The 21,745-nt window shown below is 40.3% G+C and overlaps 1 protein-coding gene across 2 annotated transcripts in view; it reads right to left on the reverse strand.

The window, feature by feature from the left end:
* Window positions 1–262: 262 nt before the first annotated feature.
* Window positions 263–21,745, reverse strand: part of prkd2 (protein kinase D2) — a 43,008-nt gene continuing 21,525 nt past the window's right edge. Inside the window, exons 2-19 of one of the 2 annotated variants that reach the window (XM_042486373.1) lie at window positions 12,144–12,282; window positions 11,675–11,806; window positions 11,318–11,517; window positions 9,504–9,687; window positions 9,323–9,394; window positions 9,117–9,134; window positions 8,801–8,960; window positions 8,134–8,245; window positions 7,278–7,355; window positions 6,875–7,193; window positions 6,473–6,525; window positions 6,312–6,384; window positions 5,767–5,873; window positions 4,036–4,197; window positions 3,667–3,765; window positions 3,147–3,414; window positions 2,530–2,615; window positions 263–1,828 (exon numbers count right to left, since the gene is read on the reverse strand). In XM_042486373.1, the coding sequence (XP_042342307.1) occupies window positions 1,604–1,828; window positions 2,530–2,615; window positions 3,147–3,414; window positions 3,667–3,765; window positions 4,036–4,197; window positions 5,767–5,873; window positions 6,312–6,384; window positions 6,473–6,525; window positions 6,875–7,193; window positions 7,278–7,355; window positions 8,134–8,245; window positions 8,801–8,960; window positions 9,117–9,134; window positions 9,323–9,394; window positions 9,504–9,687; window positions 11,318–11,517; window positions 11,675–11,806; window positions 12,144–12,282 (2,487 nt within the window). In that variant the 3' untranslated portion in view covers window positions 263–1,603. The remainder of the gene's footprint in view (window positions 1,829–2,529; window positions 2,616–3,146; window positions 3,415–3,666; window positions 3,766–4,035; window positions 4,198–5,766; window positions 5,874–6,311; window positions 6,385–6,472; window positions 6,526–6,874; window positions 7,194–7,277; window positions 7,356–8,133; window positions 8,246–8,800; window positions 8,961–9,116; window positions 9,135–9,322; window positions 9,395–9,503; window positions 9,688–11,317; window positions 11,518–11,674; window positions 11,807–12,143; window positions 12,283–21,745) is intronic. The other variant, XM_042486374.1, reaches the window with a different exon arrangement.

A 21,745-nucleotide genomic window follows, 5' to 3' on the forward strand; every position in this document is an offset into this window, starting at 1 on the left:
TGTTCAAAAGAATGACAGAAATGAGTGATCAGACAGACAGATGCACGTACAGACATACAAACCAAAAACATAACACTTCAAGCCACAGCTGTTGCCGGCACTTCGGCATGATAAACAAATTGTCTGTAAATGGCTGAAAAGTATCCACGGCTGCTCAGTTTTGTGTGTGCATTCTCTCTACTTGAAGGAGCTGAAAATTGCAAATGTTGATGATTTATGTACGGATGAATAAATGAAACATCCAAGACAAAAAAAAAGAATATTGTTTAGGTTTGTATTATCTATTACCAAGGCTGGGATTATCCTTCAAATGTGTGATACATATTTGACAACTGCATAAACTTAAGGTTACACGTGTATTATAGACCATCATAACTACAGTATGCTTTATATTGTATCTAGATAATTCTACTACTTTGCAGAAACATGCAACATATTAACAGGGCAGCTAGTCAATAATCAAACTACATACACTCTCCAATACCTAGTTTAGTAACCCAAACCGACTGTCTATGCACTTAAATCATAGGAAGAGGTCTGCTCTTCTTAACAAGAGTAAACGAGGAACTGTGTTGTTTAAAAGAGGTGTCCGTTTTCCTGCTCAGTTTAAACAGTACTGTCTCCACTGGCAGTATTTGACGCTTATGTACACACACGTGTGAATATATTTTTCACTTCAGAAATGGGTAGGAGTGGCAAACTCAGGCAATGAACAGCCCAATGTTAGAGTTCATTTAAACCCGCAAAGACATCTTTAATCACATATATTTTCTAAGAGTCTATTGTGGCTTAAAAGTTGTGGTAATTACTGGAGGATTTGCTGTCACCAGATCAATAACTTTTCACTACATGACTTCCATTTATGGGGATGCATTTGTGAAAGTAGATGGGTTTGACTCCATGTCTGCACATTAGTAATTACCAGCACAGAGGAAGTTCTTTGTCACCGTAAAGCACAGAAAAGAGACTGAACCGCTCTTTATCAAAGACATAAAAGGGGCTCTAATTTCTGTGAGTCACATTAAATGACATCAATAACAAATGTTGCCTCTTTTTTTTCATGAGAGGTAGTCTCATTTTTAGAAAAACATTCAATTGTCTACGCCATATTCTTATCTGTACTGTGTGTGGTGAGGTGGCATTTCCTGCCCTATTTTGTGGCATCTTGCAGTGAGAGGAGAAGAACATGCTGCTCCTCATTCTTGCATGAAACTCCGATTTAAAGTTTGACTCCAATATCACCTGTTAAGACTGCTCACATCAGCGGCACAAAGGATGTGAAACAGAGAAGAGCAGCCTTTATCATGAAAAGAGTTTGACGTGTCAAAGGATGAAAGAGGGCCAATACCAGCAGAGGTGAAAAAGCAGAAGGGAGTTTTGATGACCTAAGGCTGGAGGAGAGAAAGAGGATTTATTGTTGTAAAAATTGAATGCTGGCAGAGACACGCTGTGCTGTGAAAGTCTTAACAGCTGGACGCTATTCTTATTAGAACCCTAAAACTTTATGTCTCCTTCAGGCTATGGTCGACTATTCCTTCCTCTCCCTGCTTCTTTCCTACCTCCTAAATGGACTCGGTCCATTTAGTCCTCAGTCTCTCTCTGGTCAGAGGATGCTGACCCTCTCGGTGAGACCTTGCACATCTGCATCCTCCCCACCTTCCTCATTATCAGAGGCCGGCGCGGGAGGAGGAGCCACAAGGTGAGCCGGGTAAGGCAAAGTATGTTCATGAGCAAACATTTGCCAGCGGCTGTCATCACTCTCGTGGGTGATGTAACGCCTGCCGAGTTTAGTCTCCAGTTCCCGCAGGTCCAACCACGTCTGATAGTCCTGAGACACGAGAAAAGGGAATAAACACAGAGATGAAATTTCAGTTTTAGTTTCAGGAACCTTTAAATTTGATTAGAGTTAAATTGGCTTTTATGTGTTTAGAACACATCAACCAGTAATCACATTAGACCATGTGTGTGTGTGTCTGTGTGTGTGTAGATAAGTAAGAACTTGAGTGACCCTAGACTAGTCTGACTGCTTCAGAGAAAATGATATGACGCTTTCATTAAAGTTAGGGCCACCATTACAATCAAGCTTAATTCATGCATTGACACTCTTGCAACAAAAACAACAACAGAGAGCAGACTGGTGCCTGTTTTTTCCCACTGCTAACTTTTTAGCGTTGAAATAGACGTTTGAGAAGAATACAGAAGATGAAAACATCACTTTTACCTCTTATCTGTCCTCAATAAAGCTCTTAAATATCAGCTTAGAGCTTATGTCTCACTTTATTTGTGAGTGCAGACTCCTAGTGTTTATATTTGCCAGTTTTTGTAATGGCCACAGATTTTATTGAGGTGTTTACAGTCATAAAAGGTGAAGTTCTTATGAGGTAGCGCTCTGCAAGTAAAGTTACTCGCAGTCGCTGCATTTAAAAAAAACTTCTTTCTGAGATTTAAATTGAGGATAAAAAAAGTGTCACACTTGAAACCATTTATGTGCACTTTTGTGTGTGCATTCGAGTGGTTTCTATATGCTACCTGTAAGTATACATGGCTGAGACTCTTGTCCACGCTGTAGCGTTTTCTCATCTTAACTTGCAGCAGGTTGTTTATCAAGTCAGTTGCTGGAAACACAAAAGTATACAAATCAGTGTATTAATTGAAACTTATTGACAGTAATAAGATCATTTGAACTATTCTATCTATGTACAGCATTCTGGTAGAAATACAAAGCAGTGAGCAGGAAACATGTTTCTTGAATAGGTGGCTTATCACAGACCTGAGCATTATTACAACATTAATTGTGAAATATAAACTTAAATTTGTCATGGCTTGTTTTGCTCTGACAGTTTATTTTTAACTTCCTCATTTATACTAAGAGAGATTATGATTCCTCTTTAAGATCATTTTGGAGGATGTAGTTTGTGGTGCTGTTGAACTACACAAAACTACATCCTCCAAAAAGATCATTCAGTTAGATCAAAATCTCTCTAACAGAGTTTCAACAAGAATTTGGACACCTTTAACATTGGACACCAGTAACCTTCACACATTAGCTTAAGCTAGGTGTACTTAATAAACTGGCAACTAAGTGCATCCCTAGACGTGTCTGACAATTAAACTCTCCTGTTGTCCCTCCCTCTCTGTGTTTTTACCATCGCTGGAGATCTGTTTCCAAGGGTTGGGAGGGTACATGAATGCTGCGTTGTGAATCTGGTCATTGATATCTTCATCCTCATTAAAGGGGAATGTCCCACTCAGGCTGACATACATAATGACGCCAACCGACCACATGTCCAGTGAGCGGTTGTAGCCCTGGTTCAGCAAGACCTCTGGGGCCAGGTAGGCCGGGGTGCCAACCACCGAGCGACGGAAAGACTTCTCCCCGATGATACGGGCAAAACCAAAGTCACACAACTTGACCTGACAGAAGGGAGCAATGAGTAGTAGGAGCCAGGGAGGCATTTGGGTAGGGTGAAAAAATAGAGAAGTGGTGAAATGACAAATAGGCCTTTAAGAATAATAAATAGATGTGAGGAAACATGCTTGAGCAACTGCAATGTAAGTACTATAATGCACTCATGACAGAGTGTGAAAACTATAACGGCTGCTGCATTAGAATGTGTTTTAGTCCATGTATTTTATGAATATCTGTGTGTGTGTGTGTGTGTGTACCTGGGGAAAGGGATCAGCAGAGGCGAGCAGCACATTCTCAGGTTTCAGATCACAATGAACAATGTTCTTGAAGTGTAGATGTCTCAGAGCCGCAAGAATCTGCACATATGCACACCCACAATCACAAACAGGATATGAATTAACCTGAAGTAACTACAAAGCCTGACACAAACACACACTGTCAAAGATACGTTGTGACGCATAAAATACACATCAAGCAGACCAAAACAAAGGTGCAGCAAGACACTGCAGCATCACTGTCAGTAAGTGACCCACATAAACAACAACAGCAATGCTTTAAATGTCGTAACATATATCTGATATTTGATACACACAACGGATCTCTTCTTTGCTGGGGAGCATACACACCTGTGTGATGAGGAACTTAGTTAGCCTCTCAGGCAGTCTGCCTTTCTCACTGGAGAGGATCATTTCCAGCATGTCACCATGAAGCTTCTCCATCACCACAAACACTTTCTCCGGGGTCTCAAACATGCATTCCAGATTCACAATGCCCAGGTGACGTAAACTCTAGAAGAGGGACCAGTGAAGAAGAAGAGGAGATACAGGATGATATGGAAATGTGAGATTTGTTTAAATAAAGAGGGGGAGGACAGAATAGTAAACAAGAAGAGAGTAGTGAAAGACAAGAATGGCCAGAGACAGAGTGAGAATTGAAAGAGCAGATTAAACAGCGTGAGAGACAGGAACAGCATGAGAGTTTGAGGTGAACAGAAAAAAAGAGACAGAGTTAGCAAAAGATGATAAACCACAGGAGAGAAATGTGAATCACAGCAGGGAGAACAGAAAATGGACTATTATGTAGTTCTGCTTTAAAAATGCCACAAAATGTTCTCCAGAGGGCAAATTTCTATGATTCAGAAAGGCTCTATTTTTAAAGTGTATGTCACTTGGAAGCTGGTGAATGTGGCAGGGCTTTAGTCTGGCAGGCAAAATAAGTGACTGATTTTCAGTGAAGGAGTTGCAATCAAGCTTAGATGGCAACTAGACCGATTAACACAGCTCCTGTCTCCATCTGCTGGTGAACAAAGAACTGGACACTGAAATGCATTTGTGTCTATAAGTTATTAAGCATAGATTATTCTTTTCTATTCTATTCTATTATAAGTTCCTCTTCAGTCATGCTGCCTTTCAGCCTTTTTTCTCAGGAATTTATTTTGTACTAAAATCTACTGTAATAAAAAGCATTTATAAAACTCTAAATTTTAAAGCTTTTGATTAACTGTTTGTTGGTTCTTTACGTGTAGTTCTGTTAGAAATTCTCCACACTTTTAAAGTATGAACAATTAATACCCCCCATATAGTAACTAAAATACAAAAAACAAAAGTGAAGGGCATAAAGTGAGTAAATAAGTCTGATTTAACAAATTCTCCATGACAAAATGAAGTGGAGTAGTTGATCAAGAAAATATGTTCACAAAAGTTGTTTGAATGATCAATCTGTTTCAGTCCAACACTGAATGTAAACACAACATAAGACATAAAATGAATGGACAATCTAAGGTATTTTTGTTAATAATATTAGAGAATATAATGATGATTCATCATTATGCTACAACTGTAGAAGGCAGTTATCAGATATAGGACCTCGTGATCTTTTTAAATGGCAATCTGGCTTTTTTTAACCCTGACTAAAGGGTTACCCTGACTAAAGTTTCCCGAACTGCTCATCTCTGTGCTTTTATACTTTTGTCCTGTTAAAAATAGTATGAGTGTGGGGTTCTCCTTTTTCCAGCGTTCCACAAACCATTGTTGACGTTTTGTTTTGTTTTTGTTTGTTCAGACACTTAATCATCTGTTCCAAACAAAAAAATATAGAGGAAATGGCTAGATGGACTTCCTTTTAGAAATAGTTCCTGATTTCATCTTTGAATGAATTACGCAGGGATTATTTGAGACTTACTGTAAAAATGAGTCAATACAACTCTTATAAATGTCACAGTGAACACCAATATTGGAATGACTGTCAGCCTTTTTCATGCATGGGCAAACATAAACCACAAAATGCAGCGTACAGGGAAGGCACCTGTTACGGTGTCATCATTAAATGACGCCCATTCACAGCTGCAGTGTATTTACCTGCAGTATGGCCACCTCGTTCCTCAGCTGGCTCTCCTGTTTGGTGGGAAAGCGAAGTTTGTCGATGACTTTGACAGCCACATCCCTCCCTGTCTTTCTGTGCTTTCCTGATGAATAAATGTGAAGTGTTAGTAACAGATGTGGCCATGAGCTTTACCTCACACATGTGGATGTATGATATATATGATATTGGACCCTGTCTTTTAGAGTGTGTGCACTTAAAAAAACAGTCCACTGATTTAACATCAAACTCTTACAACATTGTCTGACTCCGACTGTGTGAAATCTGTGGAGTTCCCCTTTTGAAGACACACAAAGGAACCAGTATAGTCCATACTTTCAGTTTGTGATGTATTTTTCTGTGTTGTGTTTGCCACATAAGAAAGATGTGGAAACAGACAACTTCTCATTCCCCACAATCAACATTTTCTTCACAAGTTAAAGTGAAAACCTTGTTTATTTCCATTTTAACCTAATCATTTTGACCTTCACAAAATAAGCCAATCTAGAGCTCAATCAGCATCACTGGACATGGATCTACATACCTCCATACACCACTCCAAATTGTCCCGATCCCAGCACTTCATCGGCAAAAATCTGGTATACTGTACCAATATCCTGTAACACAGCAATATTTCAGACAATCACCATCGTCTTCAATGTATAATTTATTTAAATAGAGTAGGAAATTAACAAAAAGTCATACCACATTCTCTTGGATTTGACTGTTGGACACAGATATGCTGATAGAAGCTTGTCCTGAAAATACAGCACCAGGAACAATAAAAAGGTTATACACATTGCACATGTACTGTATAGTATTTTCTTTTAAACTAAAATAAAAACATCTCTGCTTCATCGTAGCAAGACAGAGCATGTAGCAACTTGATTTACTGGTAGACCCTGTTCTTCGTTTGACAGGGCCTCCATCAGGGTGTTTTTGGTAAATAGTTAAATAAAGAGCAGAGCTTCCAGTTAGCTAGAATTGGCATGTTTTTTTTCTTCATATTTGGTCCATTGACTTGTGGCACATAAACTGATCTCAAGCAGTCATGTGCCACTCAGTAGATATCATAAACCAAAAACAAACCACCTGCATTCAACTTACTGTGAGTTGTGTTCCCCTCAGCTGGTGGTGCGTCCTGAAAGATGACTGGCATGAGAGCCTGGCGAATGGCGCTCTCCCATGCCTTTGCCACCTCACGCCCGATGCCGCTGTTGGGAGCTACTTGGCTGGGGGAGGGAGGGGTCTGGGGGAGAGTCTGGGGGTTGCTGGGGGACAGAGGAGGGAGGGTGTTGGGGTCCTCCCCTACAAAGTAGCACATAGTGCCTGTGATGAGCTCGAAGCAGTGAGGATTTGTGCCAGGCGGGACAAGAGCGAAGTTGCCAGCCTGACGCACCTCCAGGATCTCGGACAGAGGGATCTCCTGCAAGAAGACAGGTCAGTGAGGTTGCTCACTTCAAATAAATAACTTGCGATCAAAGCTTTCTATGGAGTAAACGTTATTTACCTTGTAGTATTTGTTGGTGGTATTGTTCTGGAAAAGGATGATGCACTTGCAGTCTAGACGCCAGTAGTGCCTCTTTCTCTGTTGGGGGTTGGAGGAGGATGGGATGGGGCGGAAAAAACAAAGTTGAGGGGTTTAATGGAGAGATGACAGAGGGTGAGGGATGGGGCATGAATCAGGGCAAAGCTCGGGGATCAATATGAATGAATTTCAAGTTTGGCGTTGAACATCCAGAGGAACAGAGAAGACGAGAAGGATGAGCACAAGCTGAAAGATGAGAAGGAGAAAACAAAGAGAAAGAAGACAAACAGAAAGAAAGAAAGGGAGTGTTAGTGAAGCCAGAGAGGAAAAGCAAGCAAGAACAAGACTAAAGAGGCAGCAAAGTTTCCTCGAGGTCAAATATAGAAAACATGTTAGGAGAAAGAAAAGGCAGGAGATTGGCTTTTAGCTTTAATTTACCATCAACTCCTGAGTGCTGTTATGTTTTCAGGAAGACTCAGCCTCATCATTTACTTTTTTTTCATCCATACACACAAACACATGCACATACACACATGCACGCTAAAATATCAGAGGAAAAGGAAGTAATATATTACGTAAACCCAAGTGATTCAGAGTTTAACAGTTGAGAGAGGAGCTACTATACAAGAAGGTCCTTAATGGCCCTGCGTGAGTGGAATGTAAACAAAACAAACCTGCGGCAGTAAATGAGAGAAAAGAAAGCCAAGAAAGTACATCTAGAATGGATTGACCTGTATCTGTATGTCCAGCCCCTACAATAATGACAGACACTTTGCAAGAGAATTGGTTTAGACACCCAGAGAAAAGGCGGCATGGGAATTATGGTAAATGTTTGTACCAGTGTGTCCTTATTGCTGTAGTGAACCATCCATCCCTCCTTGATAGCCGTGCTGGATCGTCGAGTCGTCTGTCTCACCGACTGCACCACCCTCATTAACGGGATGTAAACACTGGAAGAAGAAGGGCAGAACTCAGTGATTACAATGTGTGATTTAGTTTAGAAATTAGGCGGAAGTATTAGTAGAAATCCAATAAGATATAAAGGTATAATGTCTTTAGTGTATAATAACCTAAAAATAAACATCCTTTTTTCATTACCTTAGAAGGAGCTATTTATATCTACAGTAGCCCAGAAAGGACAAACCAAACACTGGCTTTAGATAGGGCCATTTGTGTCTTCACGTTGGCCACTGTTGTAGCAGCCCCACTGCGATGAGCCGAACAGCATTTGGAAAAATACTGCCGCTTATCGTGAAACTGCTTTATTCAGTGTTTTAATCAGTGTTTTCACATGGTCTGTTTGTTCTGGAGAGAAAGAGACCTCTGCAGATTATTCTGCTCCTGTTTAAAACCTCTTGAACAAGGAAAACTAAAAGAAATCTAACCTGGAGAAGTGTGAGTGAGTTGCAATCTGCAATCCTCACCACTAGATGTCACTAATGTCCCCTAAATCTTACACATTGCTCCTTAAGGGGACTTTTTTTCTCCAAATGTTTTCCTCGTACCTCTGGTCTCCACTGGTTCCATCCTGGTTGTTGTCAGGAGAAAAGGATCCAGGGATGCTGCAGGCCTCGTCTGAGTCATCTATGGAAGATTTGTCTGAGGCGTCGTACCCCTCGCTGTAGTCCATGGGCACCTCAGGGTCAGCACTTGAACTCAACATGTCTGGGGCAAAAGAAGAGGAAGAGAGTGGGGTTGAGTGCAACTTAACTTTAAGTGACTGTGTTTAAAAATGCTGTGGAAAAAATACTCCTACTTTCTACTGCTGCTAATAGAAGACTAGCTCCACATGCATCAATACAGAGTAGCAGTTATACTTACCGCAGTTACTTCTGTTGTCTGAGAAGATAAAAACATTAGTGCCAGTGAGTTTCAATCTTGTTAGACAATGTGTTATATCATGTATGGTTATTAAAGTAACCTACTGTAGTTTTGGCAATGGAAACATGCAGATTAAGTAATATGTTTGTCAAATCCATGCAGGGTTAACAGAGTCATAAAAACATTAGATTTCAATATTGTCTCACCTCCGATGGTCTCCCCGAGGCAGTCATTAGGAACTTTGTACACACAGCGTTTATGGCAGTTAAACTTGCAGTCTGAGAGAAATAAAACAAACTCTGATCATGTGAAATCCGATTTTGATTCACCTAATATCCTGCATCACCCTGGATATCCAGAAGTTAATCTCTCTTAGTCTGTACTCACCTTTGCACTGTAGGCCCTGCCTGAACAGTCCACGAAGAAGCCTCTTGCAGTACTGGCACACCGTCGGTCGTGTGTATGAGTGGACTGCGAACGTGTGGGGCACCTTCACCTTGCTCATCAGGATCTTGTCCAAATGAACTGGTCGGCCCGTGTAGAAGCGCCGAGCATCACTAGGGGTCCGTGGCTAGCAGAACAGAAAGAAACAAAGATTTATTAAATTGTGTTTGGGTTAATAAAACACTGTCAACTAATTTTGCAAACATGGGAAATATCTACCAAACTAGTTAATTACTAAAATTTAATTTTTTAATTTAATTTCTCACCTTTATTTTTAGATATATTTGATTGTACTGTTTAGCAGTTGAATGATTAAGTTTGTGAGGGCAGGTGGGCTGTGGTTCATGCTTCGGTTGAGTTTTGTTCAACATGGCAGCCAGATCACAAAATTTCTTATTTCATAGCTGGACAGTACACTAAAATATGCAGAGGAAACATTTGCGATGAGAAATAGGCATTGCGGTAACAGACTCTTGATTCATATTTGATCAGCGCTGCCTAGTTTGACAGTTTGGACGCAGCTTTCCGAGCCTTGATAGACATGATTGACGGTTGCATTAGAGACTCCTCGGTTCCGATTGGCAGTTTTCGGTGTGCCACAACAGATTCTGACAAATGCCATTTAAAGGAAGAGGTACATATTTTGTTGATGTTTTGTTGTACATGTCTGTCTCATATAATATTTTTTGAATGCAGTGATAGTTTCAGCAAATATTTTTTTTAAAAAGTTCTATTCATAAAAGGTACCACCTTAAGCTTGGACACTTTGGGGCAGCGAGAACAAGTTATGAACACAACACTGATATATCATCACTTATATTAATCTTGTTAGCAAACAGGAGCTTACATCTAGCAGTTATGGGGCAATATTGTAATTCACTAGGGGCCCCGTTTCTGTCCACCGCATGGTTGTGAGTCTAATATTCACTCTGTTTTAGCTCTCTATAGGGAAATGATTTGGCTCCTTAGCTACTAAATGCTCCACCAGCTAGTCACTAATAGTATCTGTCTTCTCTTTAATGCTGAGCAGGCAGAGTACTGTGCATTGTTAAAGCTTAACTAAAAACTGCTGCCTGCAGCAACTTCAAATAACACTATTGAGAGCAGTGAGAGTGAAACAAAACAGTAAAGTTTCAGACCAGACAGCTAACAAAGAGCTTAAGTTTAGCTAAGTCCGTACAACTGAGGGAGCTGCAGATTAGGGTAACAATTCTCTGGGTTCATCAATACCAGCGACCCATTTCACATTGTCATTTGAATATAAAAATACCAATTGTTTTGTTTTGAGCATATGTTTCCCCTCTAAATAAATGGTTTACTCTCTGATTTGTATTTAGAGTAAATCAGTAGGAGAAACCAAACAGCAGTAATGTTTCTTGCTGTAAGATGATCAGTTTGCTTTAAGCATTTGTCCAAATAAAACAGCTACATAACATCAAGCAGGCAGTTTTAGTTTGATGAGATATCCATCTCAACACCTCATATGCCCTTCACAGAAAGAACTTCTGATGACAATAATTTAGGAGGATTATCCTGAGTAACCAGGGCATTGTTTCTGGAGGTTGGTAGTGGTTTTGCCGTTACCACAAACATGTTATTCAATATGTTTTCAGTCTTATCTTAAAGTGGGTTTACCCAGTTTTTGCAACATTAAATTAAAGCAAAGCCGTTTGATGTGGTTAAATGAAAGTTATCCTCTGAAGGCCTCCTTAACTTTAAAAGTGACCAGAGTACTGAATGCATGAATCTACCAGTACCATTTGTGTGTGTGAGCGTATGAGGCTGGCGTCCTCTGTGCAGGTGGAGGCCGTCCCTACACTGTACAACGACTCAGTGGTGGAGAGACGCAGGGACTGGCTGCTGCTCAGAGAGGTGGTGGACAGACGCCGTTTCCGAGCTCCACTGCAGTTGTTTGGGATGCTGAAAGCGCAACGCTTGTGGTAGTTCAGTCCACATCCTTTAGGGGGCAGCATGGATCAAAGAACCAGGGAGCAGAAGGGCAGCAGAGCGGGGATGAGGAGGAGATGGAGCACATTGTTAAGTGTTACAATTCATTTCAACATTTTTTTATTTTTTTTTTTTATTCACACTTCATCTCCTTTTTTTTTCCTCACCGTCACACTTGAGTCCTTGTCTGACCAGTCCGAACAGCATCTCTCCACAGTGATCACAGAAAGCTGGGGCCCGGTATGAGTGCACATTGAGTGCGTGTGGCCGAATCTGGAAATCTTCAAAGGTGGCTGCCGCTATAAGAGATAACAGTGTGGTCACAGTGGATGTCAAGATACAATCATAATACTAACTGAACAGAATAAAGAATGATTAGATGGATGAGATGGAAACAGGATGGAAATATAGATCTCTTCCTGACAGTGGAACAATGAAAGATCAGATTAGGCCAGTGTAAGATACCTTTGGTAGTAAAATAAGCAGATAGGGACTTATTTCAAGAGTTGTAATGCACAGTAATGACAGCAATGAAAGGGAAATGGCAGAGAAAAGAAGAAGGAAGGTCATTTAGCTATCTTGGACCTTAATAGCACATGATAACCATAGGAAAAGAGAAAAGAGCTGGTTACTCACCAGAGAGCACCACCTCCACCAGGTCTCCCTCCTGGATGTCACTGGCACCTTTAACCAGTTGCAAGATGTTATTGGTGGCTGTGTCATGCTTGAACAGCAAAATCTTGTCATAAATGCCATAGAAGCCGCACTCTGGGAACTACAACACAGAAAAAAAACAAATGGAAACGCGGGTTAGGATGATCAACAGTACAAAAGGCAGAGGGAAATACATTGAAAGGCTTGTAGTTACATTTCATATAATAAATTAAAGGGTTTATATCAGCTATCAACAAAAAAAAACGTATGTGTGCAGGTGGCCGAGTCAAATTAACAGTTCACTTGGCTTCTGTTAGTGACAGAAAATGATTCATTCCAAATAAAATTAAGAGCAAATACACAATCAGAACCACCCTACAACAACAGAGAACAAGCCATCAAACACATTTAAGGCTGGAACATGACATGAGATTTGTGTTTTTCATTCAGTCTATATATATATATATATATATGTATAAAACAAGAGCCCATACACATACACAACTCTGGGTTTTTTAAAAATATACAAAAAACTCAATCCCGCTAAACAGACTTGCAAAAAAAAAAAACAAAAAAAACAAATTGAAAGGACTCATACTGAAGTAATTCCTTTTAATCATCACTTATGGCCCTCTATAAGTGGGTGCGGTGTATTTTTTACTTTTCTTCTTATTTTGTGCTTGGGATGTTTATGGGCATTTACCCCATGGCACTCAAGTTAGTTTGGGGCTTTATTAAGAGGTAGTGACCAGGTACTAGTACATCAGCAGTGGGCATCCAAGAAACATATAGTGCCGAAAAACACAAATATAGGAAAGCAAAAGGCCAATTGAGAGTGAATCTGCTGTTGGCTCTAATGTTGACTTTCACTCTCATTGGCGAGCATGGTTAGAATCTCTAACTCAGAATGCTTAATAGTATACCTTTAAATTACCAGGACCTTAGACCTTGTCTTTGTTAACTGTGCCGCACCAGCCTAATGTCAAATACTAAAAAAAAAAAAAAACTTAACAATTCTTCCTTATTTTCAAGCTGGGGGTAGAGTGCTTATAACAGGTTGATATTTTAGAACTTCAATAAGAAACTCCACACTATACTCAAAACATCCTAAACAGTCATTTCTCTGCCATTTTCATGTGCAACAACCACCTGCTGTAACATGACAAACGTCATATTTAGAACTGTGAATATGATACATGTGAATACAAAACAGGAATGTTTATATGGAATACATAGCAGCCAACACAAACAGCCACGTGCACGTACGCACACACGAACACACACACACACACACACACACACACACACACACACACACACACACACACACATACACACAAGTGTAACTGCTGATATACAAGAACCACTGGTTGACTTACACAAATCAAGCAACTTGGTCAGTGTGGAAAGCAAGACGGAGAAACTCTATCCTATTTTCCTATCACTCATAAACAAATACACACACACACACACACACACACACACACACACACACACACACACACACACACACACAAACACACACGGGCGTTTCCATGAAGGTCCTCCAAAGAAGATATGAGAGATGAGCGTGTCAGTCAGAAGTCAGTAGAGCAAAGGAGGCTGTCATAGGGAAACCCTGCTCTCCTGAATAGTTAATATCGTCTGGTTCACTTCAGTGGCCACACCACACAGGACACCACAGCAACACACACACACACACACATCTGAAGATGAGAGAGAGAAATAGAGGAAGACATTCACTGAGTTTTAAAACGTGTCTTTTAATAAAAATACAGCGGAAAAACTGAATCAAACCAGAAGGAGAAGGAGAAAATATCCTCTCCATCTATCTTGTTGTTGTTGTTTTTCCCTTAGTGGAGTCAAGATTCACCATCTGGCCGGGCTCTAACAACTTACAGGAAGGGGAACCGTGGTCTCCACCTTGGAACGACACAATGACACACATACACCTCCTCCTCACTACCAACAGACACACCCTCCTCACAAACAGCAACACACACCCCACACCCTTCCCCATTACCCTTCTTTTCTCTAAAAACACACACACAAGCCTCCCTCTCAGTTTCCCAACAAGCTCTCCACATCACCACATCTGAAATCCAGGCCTGGCTTGTACCACTGCCAAGCTACACAATGAGTCCGCCACGCCCCAGCAGCGCCCCAGCAGCGGGCTACTGCTGCTGACCTCACAGTCAACTACAGGACATGAAAAGCACACCGTGGCCTTTTTTCACAATCTGCAGAGGATTCTTAACCTGATAAGCAAATTACATTCATAAAACAAATCCCAGATACAAAGTCACGCTGACCAAAGTGATAATTACAGGAAGGTGTAACGCAAACCATGGCAGAGGTAAAGAGGTGTGAAAGCAAGTCCTCGCAGTGCAACCATTTTAATAATACCCCTGTTTGTTCAGCACACTTATTTTGCAAAGCTGATTCACAAACATGGCAAAGGAAACCCCAAAAGGATAATTACAGACAGTAAAAGGACAGAATTAAATAAAAGAAGTACTATTCTTTTAAATCACTGTCAGTGCAGTATTATCTGTTAGTGATTTACACTTTAAGTTTTATCCAGTGTGTTTTCACAGAACATTTTATAATCTGTGGTGCTCAAGTACAAAAAAAAAAAACAAAACATGATTATTAGTGATTTTAACTTTCTTGTCCATAACACCTCAAGTCATAAAACAACTGGGTTATTAAATATCACAAAGTCCTACAATTTGGTCAAACATGTTTGTGGTCCAACCCTATTTTGTTGAATTCAAGATCGGTCTTGGTCTCGAGACCACTTTTTCAAGATCTCATCTCAGAATCGATCGCCTTTTAACTCAGTTTCATCTCAGCCTCAGACAAAGAAGACTCTGGATTTCAAAACCACTCCTGCTGTGATATCATTAAATTGCCCATGTAGAAAGAAGTGTTGAATAAAGATGTTTAAATTGATTTCAGCTCCTTACTGCTTTTTTTTTGTTTTGTTTTGTTTGCTCATAGAAAACAAAGGAAAATTTCCAAACAAAAAATTCACCTGAAATACCTTTTGGTTATTTTATGAAGACATTTGTCATGACACAATCATGCATACACTCATATTAACAGTTTGACAACATACAACTGTGGGTTTTTATGTTTTTTTATAGGAATTTCAGGAGTGCCTCCTGTATGCATTGGCCTAAATATGTCATTGGTCTTGACTCAGCCTAAACCCTTCACGGTCTTGGTTTCGGCCTTGATACTCTAGTCTTGTTTATGACTTTGTTTACTCTTGGTTTAGGTCTAAACAGTCTCTGCGTTAGAAACGGCACTGTCTCTGACTTGGAGTGGGCTGAGTTGAGCACAGCAGGGAGTGATGACAATTCTTCCACTTGGGGAATGACGACTCAGGGCCTACAGATGGCTGCTGGGGTGGAGATCGGGCTTTTGAAATGCTACATGAACAGCAGCAGCGGTGGCAGCAGCAGTGGCAGCAAGCTTTCATGTCAGTGGTGAAAGATTGAGCAGAGCACAGATGGTTTTAAGTACACTGACATGATTGATAGGGTGCGTTAAATATATTTTTCAGTGAGAGAGTGACATGTAAGTGTAGCAGGGATTTGAGTTGGGTTGCCTGAACTTTGCTTAATTAGTGGTATTCACAGACTTTAAAAAAATCAGCAGCATCACGTCCTTCAAAAATCAGCAACACATCAGTCTGAATAATCCTGAATAACATACCTAAAACATTCATATAAACACATTTCATTTCTTTGATAACAGTTCTGCTGACAACAATTCAGTGAGATTATCCAGAACGGCAATACTTTTTCTGGAGAGAGAGACTGCTGTTAATTTCAGCAATTTTTCAATCCTGTGACCAACACAAATTCCAATACTCCTCATTATACTGGGGTGGAGGCAGAGATGACCAGATAAAACCAAAACTATCTGCATGTCTAAATACCACTAGCGGTTAAAGAGAAAATATGTTTTTTTGGTGAACAATTCCTTTAGCGACAACAGGCATTTACAGAAATGTTTCTGGCTTCGGGTCAATTAGACGATACAGATACTAACAAGAAGAGACTCCAAACTTTACCAAGACCAGACTTGAAAAACCCACAAGCTCTCTGACAGGAGTGAATCATGTAGTGACTGCATGCATTGGTACCTGGGACTGCCACAAATAAGACCGACTGCTGCCACTTGTAATTAGAAAACACCCACAGAGCCCAGATCAGAGGAGACTCCCAGCTCAGCCCAAATCCACAGACAACCCTCGCCTAAGTCATTTGTAAGCCCCACAGCACTGTTTGATGCCAGCCTCTCTGCCATTAACCCCACACTGTTACTGTTAATGCTCACATCTTTCCTGAGCAACTCAAGAAACAAGGCAGGTCATATTATCCTGCGCCTTCTCTCCAAAACATACACAATGTGCCGACCGCAACTGCAGTTGCCACGTCTGTGCAGACCACAAGTCTTTACAGCTCGACTGAAAAGCACAATATCCCAACTCCTCCAAACCACAGTTGCCTCAGAGAAAATGACCATTTTCTGCTTTTCTTCTCTCCATGTTCCAGTTCTCAGAGAAAGTACAGGGTGGGAAGAGCACAAAAGCCACACATCACTTCTGTCTGTATGTCAACATGGTGAAAAATGACATCATTTGTCTTGTAATTACATAAGCACCTCTATATGTTTGTGTGTACACTGTATATGTGTAAAGGGTAGAGGTGAGGGTTATTGTGTGTGTATGTGCAGAGTCTGTGGACAAAGAGCTGGCTGTATTATCATACATACTGTAGTATAGTGTAGGGTGGTTTGCCTGGAGACAGGGCTGTGTCTCCAGCCGGTTTCTTTGGGTTACCAAGGATCAGGTTGCCCCGCGTTGCCTGCACTATTCCTGCAGCGCTTCGGGCCAATGAAGCCATTATTAGTGAAATGAATTATGGACTAGGCTTTCTTTACTCCATCCCCTCCCTCTTTTTCTCCTATCACTCTTAATTTCCTCCTCAGTGCCTTGTTTATCAACCTCTCCTCACTTTTCTTCTTCCGAGCTTTCCTTATCAGATATCAGCGTCTAATTTTGTTCGAGTATATATTTTATGAGCCTCTTTGAAAAAGGAACAATATAAAAAAGGAGACGGATGCAGAAGGGAAAGCATTCTGTCATCTTTTCTGATCTTTACCAACATTGCCCTCTTTGTGGTCTACTCCCTCTCTTGCAAGCTGATGTAATGTTAATGTCAGCCAGCGGCACTTGTCTTTGCCAATGACTTAACTAACCTTTCTTCAAAGGTTCAATGTTTTGTTCTCTTTGGGACATGATGAACTGACTTTTCCGCAGACGTAGACTGCACTGCATACATTTCTTAGTTCTGTTGCACTATGCTCAAGGAGACAAGGACTTTTAAAATTCTCAATTTCTTTTTCCTAAAAAAATATTTCAGTCTCAAGCCACAAACTGGTTTTGTTGTACTTAATTTCCTATATGCATCTTGAATGCAATGATCTTGAATAAACGCATCTCTTCATAAATGGATAGAAATGTCAGGTCATGTATAGAGCCAGTTTTGTGAAATATTTTGCTCACAGACATGATCCACTATGCATGCAAATGTTACACAGCTAGCATGCTACCACTGTTAGTTAAACACGCTGTCAAACTCTTGTGTATTAATGTATATGTATAAAAAATTGAGCAATATTTCATTAGTTTGTTAGGCTTCCTGTTGCACAATGCATACATCCGCCAAAAATCTCACTCAGAAGCTACACTTTTTCACCGCACTCAATGAATAAATTGAAAAAAATTAAATTAAATTAAAAGAAAAACCCAGGAGAAATTTTGCAAGTACACTGAGGTTCTCATAGAAATGAGGGGGGCTTTGGTTGACTCACACATGTAAACAGAGCTATGTGGAAAAAAAACATCAAAGTGTCTTAAAGATATAAATATGGATGTATCAAAGCTGATTAGTTCAAGCAACATATTTTGATATTTCCGACTGATCGCTTCAGTCATTTTTAGGGAAAATTTTCAAATATTATTTCTCAGATTTGAGGATTTGCTGTTATTATTTTGTTGCATATGATAGTACATGAAATATATTTTAGTGCAGGAATGCTGGTTGGAAAAAAACAATTAAATGACATCACATTGGGCTGAAGGAAACTGTGATTTCCTCTTTTTTTTTAGGATTTTTTGACAATTTATTGAAACTAATAGGCACATTATTATTCGATCACAAGAACCAGAGCCAATGACATCTTGACTGATTGTGTGATAAACCACTCGATTCAAGTGCAATCCTCATTTAAAGAGTAGGCGGTACACTGGGACCGATGGGATTAAGGGCCATGAAACATCAAACCGCCAGTTGGCCATTGGTCAATGTCAGGCAGTCTGTGAATATCTGTCACCCAATTTTTTGAGTTGTGTCCCACACCACTGACATTAGTTGGCCCTTGCGAAAAGTGACTAAGCACCTATCTAAGTGATGCTGCATCTCTCATCACCATCTCATCAACTGCCAGTTTTTACTGCTGTGGGTCTCTGTGTGCTGTTGCTACTGTCAATCACATCAGTAAGGTCAAATATTACTCAACCAGTCATTGTTAAAAACACACACTCACACAAAAGGATCCAAACACTCGAAAACAGACAAAACAAGTGACATCACTCTGTGCATACACTGCAAACACAAAAACACCTTTCTCATCATATCAGCGTGATGTCATGGAACAAGGCCTTTGTGAGTGAAATTTGAGCTCAAAAACATTGTATTCAAACACGCAGACACACACGATGCCACAACGCTGGCTGCCATTTCCTCTCCTCTGTGCTCATGATCTGTTGGGTTTTTTTTTGTTTTTTTTTCACCTCTTGAACCACCTCTGGTCATATGATGCAGGTCACAAGAACAGGGTGATTGAGATCATTTGCCCGAAGAGAAGACAAACTGGAACCAGCAGAATCTGAAACGATGACCTAATTCCTCCTTCCTCTTCCAGTTAACTTTGCTGTATGTTTTTGAGAAATTAGATGAACTTCTCTGAAATTTGTGAATGATTGATGGTTTTATTTATCAAAAAGGCAACCGAGACAAAATGTAAGAAATTTAACTGAAAGGACATGAAAGAAAAAGAGCAGAAGTATTCTCAACATTTCTTAGCTCCACCTCAGACAAGCACTGACGCTTACTACACAAGCACCAGCGTCCATGTCCAAATGAGTCGGTTTCACTTCGACCTTGAGGGCTTGTCAAGCGACTGAAGACCAGAGCTTCTAAATATAGACCCTCTTTATATAAAGATGCTGCATGTGTGAAGAACACAAAGACTTTTATGTCCTACTGAGAAAGCCGCTCACTTCTGCTTTTCATCCTCCCCATCACTTCCCCTCCAGCAGCTCAGCAGGAGCCACCTTCGACCACCAAGCCGCACAAAACACACAAGAGTGCATGTACACTTACAAATAATCCGACTGATGCAACAGCTTCAGTGCCATCCAACCAAAGTCTGCCATTTAGGCACGCAACAAATTTGTGTAGTCACTCATCAGTAATGCAGAGAAGGCGGTATTTTGTTGAATGCATTTGTGGCATTCATGCAACCTTACAAATGAATTTTGCTCCTTAGTTTAGTTTTAGTCATTTGTGAAGATACAAAATGGCTAAAATGAACTTTTACAACGTGGAACGTTACGATTCCACAGGCTCATGATAGGGATATAAGTTATACTCTATAAAGTGCTCTATCAGCTATTAGAGGTTGTTGTTGGTTTCTTCAACGTCAACATGTTGACACGTCTTGCCCCACATAAAGTTAAACTGCATGAGGTCCATGAACTGACAAAGAAAGGACTTTTGACCGCCTCAGGAGAAAACAAGGCAAACAAGGCTTTTACTGCTATATTGTTCTGTGTCAGTACCATTCAATACACCGTATACCAATATTTCTACTTAGTGCTAATTGTATTAGTAGCAGTATTTTTTGTAGAGTTGTGATTATCAGTTACCTCCACAACACAGGAAACTGCAACTTTGAGAATGTGGGTTAAGCACTTCTAAGGTGTAAAGTAAGAATACCTATAAGCATACGATGTGGGTCTGCGGAAGAAGAGTAACGGCATGTTAAATATAAGTAACCACAGCAACAGAAAACACACACACACACACACACACACACACACACACACACACACTGTGATGAAAGTATGAAAAACAAAAAACTATAATACTGGCTATTCATGATGTTAATGGAGTTCATTTTTTGGATCAGTGTATGTGTAAAGAAAGAAAGAAGTTTTGGTACAATAACATGGCAGAATAATTTAAATATGGAACTGAAAGCACAGCTCAACTGCCACATCCTAGGTACGTTGACTGAATTATCATTTTATATGTCCAAGTGGTAGTTAAAAGAATAGTTCAGATTTTTTTAAGCAGGTTGTTGGAGGTATTTATCGATAGTCAATGTAGATGCGGTTTGGAGTGCCCCCAGTTTGGAGAAGCAGGCTGGAGTACCACCACAACAGCTAAGCAATGTACTGCTTTGGATGAGGTCGGCAGTAAAAAATATTTTAGACACTTGAAAAGGGCCTAAGAAAACCTTAAGGGCCTAAAAAAGTGTTTTAAAAAAAAAACTTTTCCATCAGACAGCAAATTCTGATGGGGAACAGAAGCTGTTAAATTCCAATCTTCAGAGCCAGGCTCCATTGAAAAAAAAAAACACTTAACTTAACTTAAACACTTATATTGGTTTGCAGACTTTTTACAGTGGGACTTTTTTAGCTGCCTAAAATGTGTTTTGTTGCTGACCCCAATCCACAACACTACATTGCTTACCTTCCATTTTGGCACTACTGCCACTTTTCCAAACTGGGGGCCTGCCAACTGACATCTACAGTATGTTTTTATCCTGCCTATGAATAAGTGCCCTATATAACCCCACTCCAGTAGATCAGAACTATCCCTTTAAGACCCAAATGGCATCAAAAAATGTTCCACTTGTTCTGCACAGTTGCGGCTTTGTTTTTTAATAGTGCAGTGAGGAACAACTGAGGGGCTGACATGTTACAGAATAACAGGACCTGGATTTTTGTTTACACAGTGCACTACTTTACAGAAACACTGCACATCTGTGGAATCACTCAGGACAAATGGCAATGATGACAACACTTGCTGAACAACTGAGAATCTGCATGGATAAAACACAAAACGTGCCGTGTGTGACACTGCAGGCTCAGCTCTGTAAACAGTGTGACCTCTATAGCCCTACATGGTCCTCCACGCTGATGTGTTTCTGCAACAGAAGCTGGTTATCACAACAGGAACCTGATCCAGCCATTTTATAGTCAAGAGGAAACACGCTGCATCCCTTCAAACAACAGACATTGTTTAAACATCCACGTCTTACTGTGTAACAAATCACACAGCCTCCTGCACACACATTCAAAAGGATCATGCTGGACGGTTGTATTGCACCTGCACATTACTTTATGTGTGTGTGTGTGTGTGTGTGTGTGTGTGTGTGTGTGTCTGTGTCTGTGTGCTTCCTCACCTACTTTCTCCTTAAGACACAAACCCTGATTG

Source organism: Plectropomus leopardus, chromosome 5 (assembly GCF_008729295.1).
Source record: "Plectropomus leopardus isolate mb chromosome 5, YSFRI_Pleo_2.0, whole genome shotgun sequence".
Classification (NCBI taxonomy): Eukaryota; Metazoa; Chordata; class Actinopteri; order Perciformes; family Serranidae; genus Plectropomus; species Plectropomus leopardus.